The sequence below is a fragment of the Callorhinchus milii genome, unplaced genomic scaffold (assembly GCF_018977255.1).
Source record: "Callorhinchus milii isolate IMCB2004 unplaced genomic scaffold, IMCB_Cmil_1.0 Scaffold10, whole genome shotgun sequence".
Taxonomy (NCBI): Eukaryota; Metazoa; Chordata; class Chondrichthyes; order Chimaeriformes; family Callorhinchidae; genus Callorhinchus; species Callorhinchus milii.
The window spans coordinates 7,200,993-7,222,665 of record NW_024704751.1 but is presented as its reverse complement, the minus strand read 5'-3'; the positions used below and the strand labels follow the sequence as shown (position 1 = coordinate 7,222,665).

General features: G+C 45.7%; 1 protein-coding gene across 2 annotated transcripts; it reads right to left on the bottom strand.

The window, feature by feature from the left end:
- Window positions 1–6,466: 6,466 nt before the first annotated feature.
- On the bottom strand, window positions 6,467–18,435 carry ca4a (carbonic anhydrase IV a). 2 transcript variants are annotated; one of them, XM_042338816.1, is made up of 8 exons: window positions 18,265–18,435; window positions 10,900–10,935; window positions 9,822–10,010; window positions 9,285–9,430; window positions 8,482–8,574; window positions 7,901–7,967; window positions 7,318–7,481; window positions 6,467–7,031 (listed from the first exon to the last, which is right to left on the bottom strand). In XM_042338816.1, the coding sequence occupies exons 1-8, from the start codon at window positions 18,323–18,325 to the stop codon at window positions 6,843–6,845; spliced, it is 945 nt and encodes a 314-aa protein (XP_042194750.1). In that variant the 5' UTR covers window positions 18,326–18,435; the 3' UTR covers window positions 6,467–6,842. The 2 variants fall into 2 exon arrangements, with proteins under 2 accessions (XP_042194750.1, XP_007894777.1); XM_007896586.2 differs by having other exon boundaries at window positions 6,515–7,031; window positions 9,822–9,992.
- Between the last annotated feature and the right edge of the window lie 3,238 nt (window positions 18,436–21,673).

The following is a 21,673-nucleotide window of genomic DNA, read 5'->3' as shown; positions in this document are numbered from 1 at the left end:
CCACCCTCACAACCACTACCACCCACCCCACCCACCCCCACTCCCATACCCTCCCGTCTCCCCCACCACACCCCCCACCCAGCCCTTCCTCATCTGTGCTGCGTTCGGGGTGGACGTCAATGATTGCACAGTGCTATCCCAAAGGAGAAAGGAGCTTCTCTCTCTCAATCAGCACCCTGACCGACAATCTTCCCCCCCCCCCCCCCCCGCCACGACTGGAGTCCTGCAGCTCAGTTTTTAGAGCACTCGCTTTGCAAGCGAGAGACCTGAGTTCAATTCCAGGCAGAGGGCGAAACCTTGGACAAGTTTCCTTACTCTACACAGAGCCCTAATAATAATCCCTCCAAAACCAAAAACAATAATAAATTGGTCATTTTCAATCTACGACTGTTTGTGGGACATTGCTGTGCGCAATTGGCTGCCGCGTTCGCCCACAGATATACATACAATCAATTCACTTTACAGTGTGTTCTGTGAAGCGCTTTGGGACGTCCTCCCGACGTGAAAAGCGTTATATCAAATGCAAGGATTATTATTATACTGTACTATATTTCGCCCATAAAATCTCATACCTACAAAATTAGCCTTATTTAAATTCTGAATACTTGCCTCGGATTTAACTATATCCCTCTCTAACTTAATACAGAATTCAATCATATTGTGATCACTCTGCCCGAGAGGAGCCTTAATACCTACACTGCCCTGACTAGTCCTGTTTCGTTACACAAAACAAGGTCTAGGATGGCCTCTCCCCAAGTTGGTTCCTCGGCAGCTGCTCTAGAAAGTTATCTCTCATACACTCAATGAACTCTTCTTCTAACTTATTTTAGCGATTTGGTTTTCCCAATCTATGTGGAGATTGAAATCGCCCACTATTATCACTTTACCTTTCCTACATTCTCCACTGATTTACTGATTAATACCTTGTGCTATATTGTGATCACTGTTTGGGGGTCTATAAACCACTCCCATTAATATTTTCTGCCCATTATTTTTTATTTCCACCCATATTGTCTCGACCTCCTGGTCATCGGATTTCGGATCCTTCATCTCCACTGCTTTTATTTCATCCCTAAGTAACAGGGCTACCCCCCCACCCCCAGGGACCATTTTTCCCACAGTGCCTATCTTTCCTGGAAACTGAGAACCCTGGAATATTTAACTCCCACCCTAGATCTCCTTGTAACCACGTTTCTGTGCTTTTAATTCATCAGTTAAAAATATAACATTTTTAATTTCCTATGATTTCCTCTACTCTCTGATTCCTTATCTGCTTTGCTAAGCTTCTTACCCCTCGTTAACATATTCCTATTATCTGACGTGCTATTCTGCACTGTCATCTTTACTTTTTCTAATGTTAACTTATGGTTTCTCTTACCTATATCCCCCCCTCCCTTTACTGGTTTAAATTCCTATTTACCTCCCTATTAATTTATTTAGCTAGGATATTTATCCCAGCCCGATTTAAATGCAGCCCATTTCTCTGAAAGAGCTCTCTTTTCCCCCAATACTCGTGCCAATGGCCCATAAAAAGAAACCCTTGCGTTCCGCACCACTCTTTTAGCCGTGCGTTCAAGTCCTTAATTTGTTTGTTCCTGTACCAATTGTCGTATGGTACAGGCAGTAGACCCGATATTACCAGCTTCGATGATCTTGACTTCAATTTGGACCCCAGCTCTTTGAATTCCCTTCTCAAGTCATCTTGGCCAACTCTACCGATGTCATTGGTACCGATGTGAAGTACCACCAACGGATCCTTACCCTCGTATTTTAAGTTATCTTCTAGCGCTGCCGAGGCATCCTTCACCCCGGACCCAGGGAGTCAACAAAGCCTTCGGGTCTTCTGGTTGGTGTTGCAGATGATTGTGTCTGTCTAACAGTCTCATCCCCAATGACAACAACCATCCTCTCGTTTGCCCCAGTGTTAGAGGTAGTTTTTCCTTCCATCCTTGTCGACACAAGATCCAAGGATCTCATATCTATTGCTCAACGTTAATGCCGGATTTACTACCACTCTTTCCGATTCCGTTGTCCCCCTGACCTCCTGACTCTCCATTGACCTATCCTGACCATAACCAATGTTGACTGTATATTCCCTCAGAGGAGTGACTGGCTCCAGGATGTAGTTATCCAGGAAGCACTCACTGTCTCTGATACTCCATAGTGTCTGCACCTCGGATTCCAGTTCAGCCACTCTGACCCTCTGAGCTGGAGCTGCCTCAGTTGCAGACATCTTCTGCAGATGTAGTCGCTCGGAGTCAGACTGCCCTTCATCAGCTCCTACATGTCACACTCCTCACAGGTGCTGACGGGCCGGGTTGACTCTGCAGTGCAGTGCAGAGCTGCAGGAATCTATTGCTCGGTGCTTGAGGAACCCCCAACCCATTCCTTGCCCTCTTTGCTCTCTCTCTCTCCCCCCACCAGTGCAATCTTTCCTTTTTCTGTCCTCTTTAGTTCCATGCCTCCCCTATTCTTTGCAAGAGGTTTCTCTTATCAAACTTTAATCATCCCCTGCAACCATTTTACCTTTTATGACCTTTGAATTGTGAATCCAGCAATCATTAAGTGGCTTCTTTCACTCTGGTGGATACTTAACCACAAATCAATCACTCCCCATTGTGATCGGACCCACCCCAGCCCATGCTGCCCTCCCCGCTTCTCAAATTGGGAAGATATTCCGGCTCCTGCTATTGTACCGCCATACACTACTGCCTCAGGAGTCAATTGGTCATCGATAAAGCATCTCATTCCTCGGTAGGGCGAAACCTTAGGCGAGTTTCCTTACTCCACACTCCTCTGTTTACCCAGCGGTAAGTAGGAACTCGATAGCTAGTCGATTAGCGACTCGCTTTCCCTCCAATAATAATAATAATAATTTGGTCACTCAATCCACGACTATTTGTGGGGCACTGCTGTGCGCAATTGGCTGCCACATTTCACCCACAAAATATATAGTGAATTCACTTTACCATATATCCGGTGAAAATGCTTCACAGAATATACAATATTATTGTATATTGTATTGTATGAATGTATATTGTGTGGGTAATACGGCAGCCAATTGCGTGCAGCAGTGTTCCAAAAGCAGCTGTGAATTGAGTGACCAAATTATTATTTTTATGCCAACTGTTTGCACATTGAAAGATATTCACAAGATTAACCAAAAGAGCTGCCTCTTGTGTGTTTGTTTTGGACACAGTCTAGCCCCTGCATAATTCCCAAGGCCCCGGTGGAATCAGAACATACTTCCTAACTACAAAGCTCAAGTTAAAGGGAGCAAGGGAAATCGTGGGAGATTAGGAATTTTCAGCGGCACATTTAATATCAATAGAAATGGAGTCTGCAATCTTCAGGCCCAGATGTCTAGTTATTAGACTGTTAGAGGATATAGACCCCTGTTGGAAACCTGACATCTGATCCCAACTCCATTGAAGTTCCTCTACTGGTTTCCATCTCCTCCATGTCCCCTGGGATGAGAGGAAATAGAGGAGAAAGCGATCTTGCCCAGAGCATTTGATATCATGTCTTACGTCATTGAGACATCTCAAAATTCTGTCACACAATATATTGTAGAGTGAATTCCACATGTGTGCAGATGACACCCAACTCCACCTCCCTGCCTCCACTCTTGGCTCCAGGACAACTGCTGTCCCGACAGAATGACTTCATCGGGTTTTACTACAAAAGTGTTGTGACCGTGTGTGTGTGTTTTACAGGCAAACGCGGCAGCCAATTTGCACTCAGTGACGTCTCTGCAAAACAGCCGTGAAGTTGAATGAGTGTAATTAATGTGTTATAAACTCTTTTAATAAGAGAGGGGGGAAGAGAGAGAGAAAGGAGAGAGAGAGAGAAGCAGGGAGGGGTGGGATATGTCAAAATTTCATATTATATTTGGACTCATTGGAGCAATTGTTGTGGTGAGTAACGTCACAATTTCATTCTCTCCCTGTGATCTCCGGAAGTTGTGTATTGTTCATGCTCCCCATAGGGTCTGGGTTGTTGTTGATGTTTGTTACGGTGAGTATTTAAAGTCTTTTAAAGGGTCAATTGGCCACCAAGATCGGAGCTGATAGATAAGGCCAACTGATTGCCAAGCTTATGCATGTTAACTTAACAAAATGACATCCTGATCAAAGCATGTCTGGTCATTGAGACTGAGTGTGAGGGCCAATTTAACTAATGCTGATTGTTAAACGCTGAGAATCTGTTAGACTTTTTAGCATCATCTACACATGGAAATTCCCAAGAAGAATTATATTGGAATGGAATGCGCACTCTCTCCCAGGAAGGATTCATTCTGCTTAGCTAATTCCAGAGAGGGTTAGGTGCAGGTTGGCAAGAGCCAAAGCTTGGGGACTCCACAGTGTGCATTGGATGCAATTGCGGGAATGATACAGAAGAGGTATTGTCTCTGTTGTTGCCCTTTGCCAAGGCTAACATCACTAATCGTGAATCTTATCTGTATTGTCTAAACACTGGGTGTGTTTCTATGGATGAAGTTTATTTTAGTTCCTTGTTAAGCATGTTTTTACAATCTGAAATATCGTAATCTGAGAGTCTCTGGCATGAAAACAAGTAGAAATGTTGACTCAAAACCTAAAGTCATGTCATTTCTTGAGTCATAACCTGGGACTTTGGCTTTATCAATGGCGGGGTGTGTGAGTTGGAGTTTGTAGCCTGTATCACACTGTAAACCATTCTATCAGAGTTAGATTGCCACTGAATTCAGTTCTCTGAACCCTTGGACTGAAGGGATCTCTGGATCGTTCATATTATCAGAAAGTTCATTAAAAAAACGATATTCCCCTTATCTGATACAGTCTCAAATGCTTTGCAACACTTTGGTGAAATGTAGTGGCTGTGAGCAGACAAACAGCCATGAAGCAAATTTTACCTGTGTGCGCGCGGGTGGGGGAGAGAAACACTTTTTCAATAGCCCTACAGGATCTTTAATGTCCACTTGAATAGGGTGCAGGCGGGAGCTCGATTTAATCATAATAATAATAAAGCAATCCTTGCATTTGATATAGCACCTTATCACATCATTTAAGATGTTTCAAAACGCTTCACAAAACACATTATAAAATGAATTGACTGTGTATTTTATGAGCGAAAAACAGCAGCCAATTACGCAGAAAGAGTCGTGGATTGAGTGCCTACATTTTTTTTTGGAGGGATTATTATTCCCGGAAAGTGATCCGCCAATCGACTAACAATCGGGTTCCTATTTACTGCCGGGTAAACCGAGGCGTGTGGAGTAACAAAACTTTTCTAAGGTTTCAAACTGGGGTCCTCTCGCTTGTGAGGCAAACTCACTATGATCCTACTTAGACATGGCGACACACCACTTGTCCTCCGAAATTTGCGATACTCAACCGACTGTAAGAGATGCAGAGTCCAGTTATCATAAAAGCACAGCTTGTCTTCTGGGGCATAATAAAAAGCAGGAACAAGATTGATTGCACAATGCTTTTTATTGATATCAATCAGTAAGTAAAGTGAAGGCGGAGAGGTGGTGGGGTAGTGGGGGCACAGGGAGAATGGGCAGAGAGGGAGGGGGAATAGGAATTTGGGGGGCAAATTTGCAAATATTTTACTACCGCCTACAAGACCAGAGTCGAAAAGCTGACGAGAGTTACAGGTTTCCTCTGTGATTTTACATAGAAAAATGAGAATTAAAACAGAGAAAGATAAAATACGGAATATTACAAGAATCTCCGCTGATTCACACCCGTTTGTAACCATCGGGTCATGTCTCGCCAGACACGAAAAATATTACTCGAGAATTAAGGCACATCCCCACTCCCAGCCCGATCCCACCCAAGTTGGAGTCAATGTACTGACAGATCATCACATGTCCTCACTACTATCAATGGTAGTAATCGCTGATAAGAGTGACTTGCAGGCTTCAAACTCCACCTGATGCATCTCTGTCACTCTTATAAAGACAAACGTCCCTGGTTATAATCCCCCTCCACCCCACCACCACCACCACCACCACCACACTTACCTCCTACCCACAAATTAAAACATCAGGCAAAATGTTTAATATACCTGTATATATATATACATAAAACATTTTCTGTGCATTTATTTTTGCAACAAAAGCTTAAGCAAAGAGCCAGTATACAGTCACACTTAACAGTAAAACCCCACATATTTAATAAGCCCTCTGCCTCCCATAAACTATCTGAGCATAATATCCAGTATTCCTCCCTGTTCTTGCTTTGTTTTGTTTCCTGACACAAGATTCCCTAAAAGCAGTTAAAAACTTTTCGTCTAAAAAAATGGCGATGCTGTTACCACCAGTGCAGATGTACATAAATACAGCTGGGAAGGTGAGCTTCTCGCAGTAATTGTCACTAAATATTGAAATAACCTGAAATAACCCACCTAATCCTTAATGATATTAAAAAGTTCCTGATAAGGTTGTCTATTGCTCTCTTTTCCTTATTCTCCTCTCTATTCTATTCTATTCTATTCTATTCTATTCTATTCTATTCTATTCTATTCTATTCTATTCTATTCTATTCACCCTTCCCCACATTCACCTCCCTCACCTCTACCTTTCCCCCACCGGCCCACACACCTTCAGTAGAAATGAAGGCGAGAAGAAGAGGGCGAGGGAGAGAGGAAGAGAGGGAAAGAGAGGGAGGTACAGATGATTTCTTGTCTTTGGTGGGCTCAGGATCACAGTGATGGGAAGTGGACGCTGGTTAGCGAGAACAATGGATACTGATTTTGGTTTGAGGCACCTGATTTACAGACCTTCCCCTTTGACGTCCGTTGCACTGGGAAGGTGAGAGGGGCTGTGCAGATGAGATGGGGGTGGGAGGGGGGGCTCAGTTGAATGAAGTAGACAGATAGGCCACAAAAACGACTGTCAGCACAGCAGCGCTGGTGGGTCTGACCCCCTTCGATGTGTAGACAACTCGGTTATTCAGCTTCTGAATAGGTCTGTAGTTGGACACCATGGGTTTGGGTTTCTCCGATTCTTTGCTGAAATACAAACTCGTTGGAAATGCATTGAGCTGAAACAGTAAAGATATAAGTGGTCAGAGCACTCGTTTCTCCCCTGGTGTCCTGGCTGACAAGCCCCCAGATAAAATCACTCGCTCGCTTCATGGCAAGTTGTGGGACACTGCTGTGTGCATTGGCTGTGCATTTGCCTACCAAATACACGGTCATTACATTTTTAGACATCCTTCCGAGCATGAAAATCGCTGTATCAAATATGAGGATCATTATTAATAATAATTACATTATAGAATATTATTATAATTCCGTGCCTTTGGCATCTTAGTGCCTGAGCCTCACCTGGTCCTTCCTGAGAGGAATGGGATTGGGGAAGATGGTCCAGATCACGGCTTCCTGGCAGCTTGGGGTAGTCAACGAACCCTCGTAACGATAATAGTGTTTCAGGTCTGTATCGCTTGGGAGCAATGACTTCAAGGCAAAGGGGGTCATAGACACTTTCTGATCTGCAACAAATCCATCAATAAAATTCAAAAGGTTATTTTAATCTTTGTAATCTTCACAACTGACTTTCGTACAACCTTGAGATGGCAATGTCTTTGACATAGCACCTCTGTCTGCTGTGTGTCTCCCCCCATCCCACACCCATCGAACTTTGCTCAGTTGGCACAAATTGGCTCCTGCTTTTTGCTAACAAATACGCTCGATAGCAATTACCATTGACATACAATTTTGATATACATGTACATATGATCAGAAGTATTCACGGCTCCATATCAAATGCAAAGTTTATTGACTGCGATTGAAATCAGCTCGTTAACAGTTGTTCAGTACACAATTGCGCTCTCGCCTGGCAAATACCGCACCCCGCGTAAAGAGGGGGGCAAAAAAATGGGGCAGACTTCATTGTTAAAAAAAATCTTACCATTTGACTTGACATCGTTCAAGTGGTTAATTATGTCTTTGTAGTTCGAATTAATCTCTTTGGTTTCCTGTAAATAAGTAAATAGGCAGCTAGGCATCCCATAGGATAATAGTTAGCGCACTTGCCTCGTAAGTGAGAGGACCTGGGTTTGTTTCCCTGGCGGGGCGAAACCTTAGGCAAATTTCCTTACTTCACACACCTCTGTATACCAAGCAGTAAGTAGGAACCCTGTTGTTAGTCTAGTTGTTAGGGGTCCTCTTTCTGGCGGTAATAAACCTTCCAAAAAAAAATTGGTCACTTCATCCACTTAATTTGTGGGACACTTCTGTACACAATTGGCTACTGCATTTCGCCCACAAAATATACAGTCAACCCACTTTACAATATAGTCTGGGAAGCGCCTTGAGCTGTTTCAATGACGTGATCAGGTGTTGTATCAAATGCAAGTATTATTATTATTAAATGGATAGGCAGGATGGATGGGTTTGGATGGACGGAGGACAGACGAACGGATAAACGGACGGATGGATGGATGAATACAGAGATAAATAAATAGATAAGAGATGAACTCCGTTACTCACTTTGAACAGGAACCCCAGCACAGCCACACCATCAGTGTGATTCAGGGCCTCCTCCATGTTTTTGTACTTTTCGTTCCTGTGGACTATGTGCATCTGCCGAAAGCAAGATAGCAAATTGTCGTTACAATCGCATGGAAACGTCCATTAAAAAGCACCCAACAACTTGCCCTAATGTAATCATATAGTAACAGATGCCAGCCCTGTGGAGTCCTGTAGCTCAGTGGTTAGAGCACTCGCTTTGCAAGTGAGAGACCTGAGTTCAATTCCAGGCAGGGCGAAACCTTTGCCGCCTAATAAGTAATTAACTCCATAATAAATTGGTCAGATGTGGGACAGCCCGACTAAGTTTTGGGACGTCCTCCCGACGTGAAAAGCGCTATATCAAATGCAAGGATTATTATTATTATTATTATTATAAGTTGGTACCACTCTCGCCTCTGAGTCAGATGGTTGTGGGTTCAAGCCCCCCCACATCGGGAAAGTTATGAGTTCATAGTCTAGGCTTTCACTCTGGAATGTTGCATACATGGGAACAGCAGGAAGCCATTCTGACCATAGAGCCTGATCCACCACTTTATAAAATCACTGGACACCTTTTATTCCCATTTCCACACCTTTGCTCCATTGAGAACCCTAGAAAGGTCCAGTACACAAGCCTATTCGGCCCATCGTGCATGTGCTGGCTCTCTCTTCCCCACATTCTCATTATCCCTTCTTTTCAGATATTTCCCCAATTCCCTCCTTTCTCACCTTGATATCCCCTTAACACCCCCACCACACCCTCAAGTCTGCCGTCACTTTACCTCCATAGGGTATCTGGTGCCATCTATGGTGTGCTCTGCTCCAGGTGTGGTGGTTGTCCCCCAGTGAAAGTGCAGCTGAAGCGCTTTGTATGTGTTGGCCAGGCCTCCGCCACTGATGGTGTTAGTCTCCTCGAGTGTCACCTGAACTGTAAACAGCAGAGACACCTGAGAGGTCCGTGTTGGGGAAGCTCCTTCTGATCTCACCCTCCACCCTCCCATAACCCCCACCCTGACTCTCTCCCCTTCACAGGATCCTGCTGTTACTTGTCCTGGGCCACATCCACCACCACCCCCACCCCCACCATCTGTTCCAGGCCCCAAATTCCACCTAGTCTTAGTCTGTGTTGTCATTGACGAGTACCCCTCCCCTCTCCTTCTCCTCTGCCGCACTCTGTTCCCCTCCCTTCTTCATTCTCATCTCCTCTCTCCATTCCTTGCCCCACTCTACTCCATGATCAACAGCAAAGCTCATGAAGCCAGAACTAGGTCAGACACTGTCCAGTGTCCCACACAGTGGCCAGCAGTTTGCACTCTTACCTGAGTGCCCAGTGTTCTTTATCATGGGCTTTTTGGTCGGAATCTGGTCATAGCCCCGGAATACGAAGGAGCATAGTGAAGGCAGATGGTTTGCCATTTTGGTTACAATATCGATGGGGGATTGCTTTTGCTTTCCACAATCTGGGTGGTTGACCGACCAATGATCAGGGCCTAGAGAGAGGAACCAATCTGACAATTTTATACATTCAGACACCCCCAGTCCCCCAACTCATACACACTTCTCCGACATAAAAGCACATTCTGCTTCACAGATCCATTACTTTATTAATTACATAATTGACTAGTTACCTTTATATATTTCATAGTCCCTCTGCCTCGCCCCCTCCCTTGCCTCCTTCAGTAGCCTTCCTACCCTTGCCCTCCCTCGCCCTCGACTGTCCAACCCCTTGGAAAGACTTCCCGACGGGAAAGGCACTGTATAGATGCAATTTGCTGTTGTTATTTGGTTTGGAGGGTGGGGGGGGGGAAGCGTTAATGAACGCCTGAGGCCCCTAATTTCTCACAGTTTTAGCCTTAAGATCCCCTCCTCGATATCTTAAACTTTGACATTGCTCGGAAATTGGGGAAATCGTTAAGTTTGGTTGTTTCTAAGAATTGTGGAAAACAACAACAACAACAACAAGATTACATTTGTATAGTGTCTTTCACGTCGGGAGGATATCCCAAGGCACTGGAAAGAGTACAGCACTTCAGACCCGAGCTGGGGTTGAGGGGGGGGAAGGTAGGGGAGGGAAAGGAGGATGGCCGATGGCATGGTCGAAGAGGAGCGTCTTGAGGTGGGACTTGATGGAGGCTAAGGAGGGGGTGAGGCAGAGTGACTGGGGGATGGATTTCCAGAGGTTGGGGGCAGAGTGGCTGAAGGCTCTCCCGCCAATGGTGGGGTGAGTGCGTCGGGGGACATGGAGCAGGCCAGAGTCGGCTGAGTGGAGGGAACGGGCGGGTTGGTAGGGGCAAGTTATTAAGATGATGGTCTCAAGGCTGTCACCACGAGAAATTTTGTGGCCTTAAGCAGGGGCCCAAGAGGAAAATATTTAGCATTAATGTGGAAGGGACTTACCACAACTGGCATCCTGGCTCGTGTAGCACCAATTGCCTAAATAGAGGGCAAACGTAGAGTTCATGTTGGGTTCGTTTCTTAACTTGCCAACCCCCCCCCAAAACCACCCCAACTTTGCAATTTTTGTCATATTCGCCTCCGAGCACTCAGTTACTTTGACATGCAATGACTGTGGTCATGTAGGCTACATGAGTCAATGTGACCAAAGCCGAAAAATATTAATAATTAACCATCTTTACATTCGATAAATGCCGTTCACAATGGCTGGACATCACAAAGTGCTTCACGGGATTTTAATGTGAAGTGTAGCCGTGAAGTGTGCAACTAATTTTTATATGGGGGGGAAGGGGGGAAACTCTCTTCTCTTTTTGAGTGCCCAGGGATCTTTAACATCCACCTGAGCGGTAGACGGAAAGCTCGGTTTAACTCTCATCCGAAGGACGGAACCTCCCGACAACATGGCACAAAACCCCATCGTTGCTCTGGAGCATCAGCCGAGACTACGAGATGCTGAACCCGCAGACTTTTGGCTCGGAGACGAGGCAACAGCGCTACAGACTGAGCCACAGGATGACACCCAAACACTCCCCGCAGGTTACAAATGAGGTGAAGTTTTGTGCCTAGGTTGCCTCTGTTTGTTCGCTGGGGGCAGTTTAATCACCGAGCGAGTGTCATTCATTTCCGTCTCTCTGCGTTTTCTATCTATGCCATTTTCCTTTTTCTTTGGTAAGTGGAACCCAATGATCTGAGCAGGTAGAAGCTCAATTATAAGATGAGCTCCACAATGTGAGGCGACCTGAAAACCTGTTAATGCGCAGCGCTCTGAGATGCTATCCTGCATGGAGGGCGCTGTATAAGTGCAAGTTGTAGTTGTTGTTTAAAACTGAGACTGTGTTAGGATCAGAGCAACGTATCATTACACAGGTAACTGAGCGTGCCTTCAGTGCAGAGAATGGTTTAAACTGATCTGTGTACTTCGCTACAGTAAATCGTCACGATTAGTTTTCTTTTTNGGCCCTTTTGTCGCTTTTGCTTAATAACGACTCTCACATTAATCCCCAGCCGCCATCTGAGGGGCAGATGTAACCAAACACGGGGCAATGGGAGCTTTCAGTCAGCTCTACAACCAACGAACAGTCACGGTCATCAGCGGAATACCAAAACTCCCTCATTGTTACATGACGGACGGATGCGCCAAGCGAGATGCTTTGAATATTCAGCACATTCAGCGAATGACTTGAGCAGCAATAATTTGCCCTTGTTTAGAGAGAAATGCTTTCACAGGGGGAAGGTTTCAAAGCCTTAGACAAAGAGTTTTTTTCAGGGGGGAGGGGCGACGAACTGGGAGGGTGAAAGGGTAAGCGGGGAGTAGGGGGGAAGGTGGTTGAAGACGCAGTCAAAGAGGAAGGTCTTCAGACAGGTTTTGAAAGTGGGGGAGGGCATCAGTGGAACCCAACTGATGAGCAATGAAGCGATTTGCGAGTGGATCATTGCAACATTAATGCTGCTCACGTTTCCCTGATCCTCACATTCTCTGTGGTGCCAAAACTATGTCACCGAGAAAGATTCACCGTCAATTACCGATTAAGCTAATGATCCACTGAGCAATCAATTCTTTGCAACGTTGCTTACAAATATATGAACGAATAATAATTCTTACAAGTGATAAGAGCACCTTACATGCTGGTAAGGACATCTCAAAGCGCTTCACAGGATTTTACTGTAGAGTGCAAGTGGTCATCTGACTTTACTTTGGAAACGCGTTGTTGCTGAATCAAATGCAAGGAGTATTAGTTGACCTAAAGCCCATTTAATCGGTTATAGGAGCCAATTCTTTTGCAATAAGAGGTGACGTAATGAAACCAAACCACTTCCATATGAGCAGGGGAATATGTAGGAATGTCACACGACAGGACTCTGGCGGTAATCCTAGACCTTTGTTTAATGAAGATTAACCAACATCCAAACTCATAGGCAAAGTGTGTTCCAAAAGGAGTGAACCGTTCTCATCACTACTTAATTTAATAAATGGGACGATTGGTTTGTCAATCCATAAATGTCACAGGGTTAAAGGCCATCAGTCAAAAGACAATGCAGGAGCCCACATGGAGCTCACGTGTCTCAGCTAGTCACCATGCAACCCATGGAGTGTCATTTGTGCAGTGTGGACACAGCCTGTTCAGTGGTCTTACTGACCAACTCATGCTCTCAGTTGGGTGTTAGCCTGGTTCAGTCGGTCACCAGTCTTGCCGCCGAGTTCAAAGGTTGTGGTTTTAAACCACACATCAGGACTTTGAGCTCACATGGCTGAGGCTGATGCTCCAATGCAGTGCTGGAAGCACGGCATTGTCAGGGCACCGTCCTTTGGATGAAACTTTAGTCCGAGTCCCCCAGTCTGTGCCCTGTTCAGAGATTAAAGATCTTGCTGGAAAAGAGAAGGGTATTTCCCGTGAGGTCCCCCCTACCAGGTTAAATTGATCATTCACTTCCTGGCTGTTTGTAGGGTGTTGCTGTACATAAATTGGCTGCTGTGTTCACCTACCAAACACACACTTATCCCCATAGCCCTCACCCAGCTTGGGGTCCCACTCTGGCTCTGTAAGTGCTTTGAAACACTTAACAGTTGTCATACCCTATTTGAAAGGTGCAGCATAAAGTGCAAACTGTTTTTGCTCTTCCCGAGTGCTGTAACAACACAAATGGAAGAATTATTATTATTTTTAACACTAATGTCACTGCGTTCCAGATCCCAGGTGCAGGGAGTGTACGAGATAAGAGCCTACAATCAATTTGGTCATTAACTTAGAAGCCAACCTTGTGGTGAGAAATCTGCACAGTCATCATGCCTTTCTTTAAATTGTTACTGCTATCTACTTGCCAGTAAATCCAGAAACCAGTACAAGTCGTCCAGTGAATGGTAATGATTTTTGCATTTGATGCCACACCCTGTCACGCCAACAAGTTATCTCAAAGCATTTCATAGGGTCACTGTAAAGTGGAGGGACTGTGTATTTTTGCAGCCAATTTGTGCACAGCAATGTCCGACAAACAGACCTGACATGAACGACCAATTTTATCTGGTGGGGATTGTCAGCCAGGGTAGCGGGAGAGAGATTAACTCCCTTCTTTTTTTGACTAGTGCCATGGGATCTTTAATGTCTGCCTGAGCTCAGTTTAATGACTAACATGAAGGATGGTGCTTCCGACAATGCGGTGCTCCTCCAGTACTGTACTGGGGCGTCAACCTAGACTGACTATACGACCTCAACCTTCTCACTCAGAGGCGAGAGTGCAACCGGCTGAGCTGTAGGTGCTGACGCGTATCAGATTTTGCTATTGTTCACGACAGATTCAATAGATTTTAAAATAATAATCGGCTGCAATATTGATTAGAAAGATAGAATACAGGGACTGTGAACAATGGATATCGCTATATCAATGATCTAACACAAAGAAAATAGTCACAAAGCACGGATGACTATAGGTTAGGAATTATTTTGGGTTCGAAAACAACCTTGCCTGTTTGGGAAAGTCAGGAAACACATTGATTCATCCAATGTGAGAGGTGCTGTATACCTGCTATTTTTAATTCAAAATGATATTGAACAAGGTGAAGGTTCTGGCAATAAATCCCCACCCAAGAAAGGAGTAACGTGAGAAGTATTAGGAAGGCTGTTACTGTTATCAGAAAAGGATAATAATAGTATAGGTAAAGATACATAAGTTATATCAGTCAGGACCATAACATTTAATATGACTTATGCAAAGTATGAATTACAGATAAACCTGCAAACTAAGTTATGCAAAGTTATATATAAATCGTATAAGTAAATTGTACTTGATATAGTACCTTATCATACCATCTGAATGTAAAATGTGCATTCGTAGGCAAGCTTCTCAAAGCGCTTAACAGGAATTACTGTAAAGTGCAGTGACTGTGTATCTGTAGGTCTATGGTGATTAGGTCTGTGCTGAGTTTGTAGGACAATAAAGGAATCATTACTCCCTTCCTCAATTTTCCCTTGAGATCAAATGGATGTGTCAATGGGTGTGTCCAAGAACCATTCAAGTCACTGTTTTTATAACGATTTTTAAATCAAGACTGACTCTAATCATAGCACATAAACAGCGTCAGGATACTGCACGAAGCATCCTCAGCAGAAACTCAACGCCGATTCCAAGTTCAGACCAGGAACCATTGCAATGGATGATTAGATGTCCACTGGGCTCAGTCGATGATGCTCTTGCCTCGGAGTCAGAGGTTGTGGATTAAAGTTTTACGTCAGATTTACATCGGGGGTGGGGGGTGCCATATTGTCGGAGGTGTGCCCTGGACAAAAGTCCCATAGATAAAAACAATTGTTCACTTCAGGACTGTTTGCGAGATGTTGCTGTGCATAAATTGGCTGCTGCGTTTGCCTGCTAAACTCACAGTTACTACAGATTCATCAACACTACTTTCAAGTAAATCCTGTGAAACACTTTGAAATGTCCTCCCAAAGTGAAAGGCCACGGCATCAAATGCAGGAGTTATTACCATTTTTCTTGTTGCAGTGTATACATTCTGCCTCTGGTGTCTGTCGTTATGTCATTCTTTATAGTCTCTTTACTATAAGAACGACATTAGTCACCATAAACCGTGGTCTGCAACAACCCCAGATGTGATCGATAGGATTCAGCACCAACGGGGCGAGATGACGCCACATCCAGTGAGCATATCACTATAAACAGGGCTATTGTTACGCTCCCCCTCCCCGAGCACAGGCTCTGCCAGTGTGGCATATAGAATGGGCACAGTTTGTGAAGGAACAGCTGTTGCTTCGGTGAAAGAGAAAGCGGGTACTGAGAAACCCCAAACTGGCACAGTTGCAGGGAAATTAACCATTTATAAACCACCACCAGACAACCCAGCACGCATGTACGGTGTGGATCGCAGCTAGAACCTCGGCTTCACGGCAGGCAAGTCTCTTCACTTCATCTCACACGAGGACTGGGATTACCCTTCTGGTTGTTGAGTAAGCCTGGCATTGGTCCTTGACCTCTAGAACATCAAAGTGGGTGGCACGTCACACAAGCTGTCCTATAAAGGTCCAATAGAATTATGAAATCAAGCCAATCCTATGTGGTGGTCCTGGTAATCCAGTCCCTGAGCCAATACTCCTAAGGCTACTGCTAATGACAGACCAGCCAGACTGGCTCATCAGTACAACTTGGGAGGGGCAGACTGGGGCAGGGATTCTGCCCACTTGGCTCCTGTTATAACCCTACAAGCCAAAGCACCAGTGGGTTGGGTGGTCCTAGTAAGACAAGAAACGGGAAGGTTGGCAGACAGTATTCTCGGTGCCAAGCTATGCGATTTTAGTTGGTTAAAACTCCAGCAGTTACCACAATTGCACATTGTTGGCCCTTGCCAAAACTGTAGCTGCTATCACCGGAAACTAGTTGGCAGAGTACATTTCTCAGTCAGGTGGGGTGGGGGGACAAAGAATAGAGCGTGCATAGTCCACTCCATTCCAATCAGATATAGGAATATCTCCGCAAGTGGGTGGCAAATAGACGATAAATAAAACCCCAGACAATAAAATTCTGGCCTATATCATCACATACTAATGTGAATAAGGAACCCCACACACCTTATTTCAGCATTCGCTTGTAACATATAACGTCGCTTTCTCCACCTCCCAGTAAGTAAAATATCGGATATACTGCATCATTGGAGCGAATTTACCTGAAGTGCTCTTCCAGAGATTCTGTGTGCTTGGCTGTAGTGACTTTGGTGGCAAGATCTCTACGAATGGAAGTTTTAGCCCTTGCCTTCTGTGAGGTTCTGCCTGATTCTTAAAGTCTAAGTGATCCAGTTTGTTAAAATGAGCAAAATGAACAAACAAGGTTTTTTTTTCAGATACACATCTGCCTTCACATAAACTTTTACTGAACTTAACTTAAACAAGTTTTAACAAATAAACTGACAGCTGTGGGGGCAGAGGCCGCTCTGTCATACTGTCAGCTGCTCGCTCTGCACAAGCTCAGTGTGTATTAGTGTAGGTCCTCCTGGTCACAGCACCCCCAAGTCTCCCCAGAGGACTCCTGCCTGCATAGCCACCCCAATAGAATGACTGAGCTCTTTTCCCTTGGAGTGATGATATATCAGAGGTTTACTGTATGTGGAACTCTCAGTCTAGTTTGGATACTCTTAAGCAGGGTTGTGGGTTTCCCCTTGTGTCAAGACACCAGTTGACCAAAAAACATCTCCTTCCCACAGATTGACTCCCCTATCGAACAGGTCACCAGTCCTCACTGGTCAGACTTCTCCCAACCCAATCTGGTAGCTTTTACTCTTTCATCGCCTCAATACAATTTCTTAAAGGGATCTCAATTTCAAGATCTCACACTTGTCTTCAAATCCCTTAGTGACCTGGCACCTCCCTACCTTTCTAACTTGCTTACTCCCTCCACAACCCACTACCTGCTGCCTCCACTCAACTGGCTCAAGCCTCTGCTTCTCCCTCATGTGCTCCGTTCCATGGTGGTTTCATCCACATAGCCCTGAAACTCTGGAACACTCTCCCTTAATCCCTCAGTTTTGCCCTCTTCCTTCCCCATCTTCGTCGTGCCTGAAGACCTTCTTTTTCGACCATGCCTACACTCCCCTCTCCCCTCTCCCCTCTCTCCGGCTCGGTTGTTGTTGTCGTAAAGACCAGACCTTAAAATTCCTTTACTTCCATTCCTTTTTGCTCCCATCCCAGTCCAATGGGGAAAAAAGGAAGCAAACAAAATAAATCCCAAATCAAAGGCTGGCTGGCCCGTCACACAGGCTGTCTCATGAAAGTCCAGTGGAATTTCGAAATCGAGTCAAACCTCTGCGGTAGTCTCGGTTGTCAGTTTCTTGAGCCAGACAGGACATCTTAAATAAAAGGTCACATGCTGGTGGGTAGGATGGGGGAGAGCCAAAGGGAGAGATCAAATCTCTTTCACAGACCACCGATTTTGGCCAAAACAGAAAAATACACTGGAAGTTTCAAGTCCAAAGTTTCTGATTTAGTGGGTAAGCATTTCTCGGGCAGTCTTTCAAAAATGCATTTTTTTTATTAAAAATTCCTTAACATTAACTGACTTGCAGTTGAGAAAGGGAGAGGGAGAGAGAGAGGAGGGGGAGTGGGGGGGGGGGGGGGTGGGGGGGGGGGAGTGGCAGAGAAATAGAGAGAGAAGCAGAACGAGAGAGGGAGGCAGAGAAAGAGGGGAGAGAGAGCCTTTGCCTGATGTTAGTACACAAATCTGGCATTAGTAGACATCAGTTGACAAATAACTTTTTTCGAACGAATTAAAAGGAGGGAAGAGGGAAATATTGGTTGGAGACAGACTTACCTGATGCCAGACTGGAATAAGGTAACCAGAAGCTGACGAAGATGATCAGAAAGGCTTGCATGCTTTTTGCCCTCCCCCTATTCCAGCTCCTACAGTGAAGAAGAGGTCACTGAGATATATTACTTGTGATAGTGAGTGCGATCTCACTTTCTGCTCGTCTTTTTATAGTCTCCTTCGGGATAGTGTCAGACCTGTCCGGGAGGGGGGTGGTGGGGTGGGGGTTGGGGGTGAGCTCCTCCTCTCCATCTCCCCCTTATTATGTTTGACACAGTCATTATTAATGATGAAGCCGTTGCAGTGGTGGATGGAAGAGAGAGAGAGAGAGGAGAGAGGAGAGAGGGAGAGAAAAGAAGGGGAAAAGAATTGCCAATAAATTAAAACGATGGGATGGATGGTTCGCGATGTTTGGTGCAATCCCTTCTGCAAAGTGAGTTTCTTTTCTTTAAAAAAAATCAGGAATTTGTACGATGGTGCAATCTCTCTGAGAGAGAGAAAAACAGGTGTTAGTTTCATTTTAGTGTGTGTAGAACAATATAAAATCAGCTCTCGCACTCTTCCCTTCCCAATGAATTAGTCTTAAATAGTCACTCGAAGCGTTTTTTTTCCTCTCTCTCTCTCTCTCTCTCTAAAGTAACCTGTGAAAGAAAACGGTAAGTAAGAGACAGGCAGAAATCGTTCGTGCTTTATATCATCGTAATAATAATAATAATCCTTGCATTTGATATGCATTTATGCATCGATACGATGATATAATTGATCATTGCGATTTGCAACCTCGAATATCCTAACCAGCCGACAGAGATCGGTTCATAACACAAGATTATTAGTATTATTATTAGTATTATTACTGCAAACTGAAATCAAACACACACACACACACACAGAGGCAGAACGAAACCCGCTGTCACGTCAGTTGCAGTGATATTGGAGTTAAATCAAGGTTTTAAAACCGTGTTACATGCAAACGTATGCAATGTGTTCACACAGAGAATGTATCTCTGTGTATATGTGTGTGTGTGTACACAGACAGACAGGGAGGGAGGGAGGGAGGAACTACGACAATCCACACCGAAGATGAGAGATGAATTTCAATCCTCTTAATAACATGAGCTCCTAATTTATCAGTGACAACATCTCCAGTGCGTGAGGTCCTCACCGCACATCGCTTATAGACTGTCCCGTAACCGACCCACCAATTATTATATACAGTGCCCCACACTGAATAAGTCACCACAAGTGAAGCCATATGAAAAAACACGTTGATGAGGATTTTATTTTTAGTCCTAATGAATGGCGTCATTGCAAAGTGCTCAGTCTCAATCTGGTGTTGTGAAGAAAGTCTCACTGACTGCCTCCCGTCTTCACTGCTTTGGCACCAAAGGATTATACAGCCCATGGTGTCTGTGAGGGCTCTTTGGAAAGAGCTGCCCAATTCACTCCCACTCCCCTGCTCTCTCCCCATAGCCCTGCAAACCTGTCCTCCCCAGGCTGTGTCATCAACAACAACTTGGATTCATATAGCGCCCTTCACGTCGGATGGCGTCTCAGAGCGCTTTACAGTTTCGGATCCCGGGACCGAGCCCAGGGGGAGGGGGAGGGGGAAGGGGCCAGGGGGAGGGGGGGGGGAAGGTGACCAAAGGCGCGATCGAAAAGAAAGGTCTTCAGCAGAGACCGGAAAATGGGAAGGGAGCGAGACGAAGGGAGTGAGGAAGGCAGTTCCAGAGCCTAGGGGCGCAGTGGCTGAAGGCATGGTCACCGAGGGTGGAGCGGAGGTCTCGGGGGACGAGGAGGAGGCCAGACCCGGAGGAACAAAGGCAATGGGTGCTGTTTTGATGAGAGAGGAGGTCAGAGAGGTCGGGGGGTGCAGAGGAGTGCAGGGACTTGAATACGAGGGTGAGGATCTTGAAGTCAATCCTCTCTGGGAAAGGCAGCCAGTGCAATCTGACAAGGACTGGGGTGATCGGGGAGCGGTGTTTCGTGCGGGTGAGAATGCAGGCGGCAGAGTTCTGAATGAGTTGGATTTTATGGATGGTAGTGAATGGGAGACCGGCGAGGAGGGCGTTGGAGTAGTCCAGCCGAGAGGTGACAAAGGCATGGACCAGGGTTTCAGCGGCTTTTGGGGAGAGGTATTGGCGGAGACAGGCGATGCGATGGAGGTGGAAAAAGGCGGTGCTGGTAAGGGACCTGATGTGGGGGAGGAAGGATATTTGGGGGTCGAACCTGACACCTACATTGCGTATGGGTTCGGAGAGTTTTAAGGGGAGGTCGGGTAGGTGGAGGAGGTGAGAACCATGAGATTTCAGACGTTGACGAGAGCCGAAGAGTATGGCTTCCATCTTGTCAACGTTCAGCTGAAGGTAGATGCACTCATCCAGCCCCTGAGGTCTGACAGGCAGGCTGACAGAATATCAGGGGACTGGGGGTCGCAAAGAGAGGTGGAAAAGTAGAGTTGGGTGTCATCTGCATACATGTGGAAATGTACCCCATGTCTATGGATGACATCCCCAAGAGGGAGCATATAGATCAGAAAGAGGAGGGGGCCAAGGATGGATCCTTGGGGTACCCCACAGGTGACTGGGTGAGAGTGGGAGGAGAAGCCGTTTATGCAGATGTACTGCTGGCGGTTTATGAGGTAGGACTCGAACCAGGCGAGTGCGGTCTCACTGAGGTGGATGACGGAAGAAAGACGGTGGAGGAGGATGGCGTGATCAACTGTGTCGAACCTACCCGACTAGGAGGACAAGCAGGCAGAGGGAGCCCTGGTCAGGCCAGTTTTCCGCCAACTGCGCTCGAGCAGACAGGTTTGGGTTTTTTGGCGGCGGAGATGGTTGTTGTACCAGGGGGATCGGGTGGGTTTGTTGATGGTCCTGGATTTTAGGGAGTTGAAAGTGGAGGAGAGATGATCATGGAGCAGCTGGACTGCTGCTTCAGGATCTCCGCGGGTGGAAGGCCAGACGGATAGGATGTCTGATGGTGTTCACCGCCAACTGTGCCTCGAGCATCTCCACAGCTACCACCGTTCTTTGACCGCGCAAAAACGGCCTTTAACTCCAACATCATCTTGGAGGCCAAAAACAATCCCCAAATCCTTTTTTCCACCACCCACTACCTCCTCCGTGCCCCTCACTCAGGCCTCCTCATCATCAGAAATGCTACAAGTACAGGGTGTCCATAAAGTCCAGTTACCCTTTTTCCCCCACAGTCCACTGGCCAACAAATGAAACATGTGGAGTAATGATGATAATTGTATTTAGAAATACTAAATTGTGTTCGGTACAAGTGTTTAGACATCCAGAGGATTGGTGGGTGTGAGCGCCATCATTTTCATGGCAGATAATGATCTGTCGCGGGTTTGGTGTGACATCTGTAAGATAGATGAAGCGACGAGGCGAAATGCCTCTTTGATAGC

Bases quoted from the DNA above. Each gene is read 5' to 3' on its own strand.
- ca4a (XM_042338816.1), bottom strand. From the start codon at position 18,325: ATGCAAGCCTTTCTGATCATCTTCGTCAGCTTCTGGTTACCTTATTCC. The intron at 8,575-9,284 runs GTAAAGTGACGG...TGCTTTCGGCAG, and splicing joins GCACCAGATACCCTATGGAG to ATGCACATAGTCCACAGGAA. The intron at 7,968-8,481 runs GTGAGTAACGGA...ACTTATTTACAG, and splicing joins TGCTGGGGTTCCTGTTCAAA to GAAACCAAAGAGATTAATTC.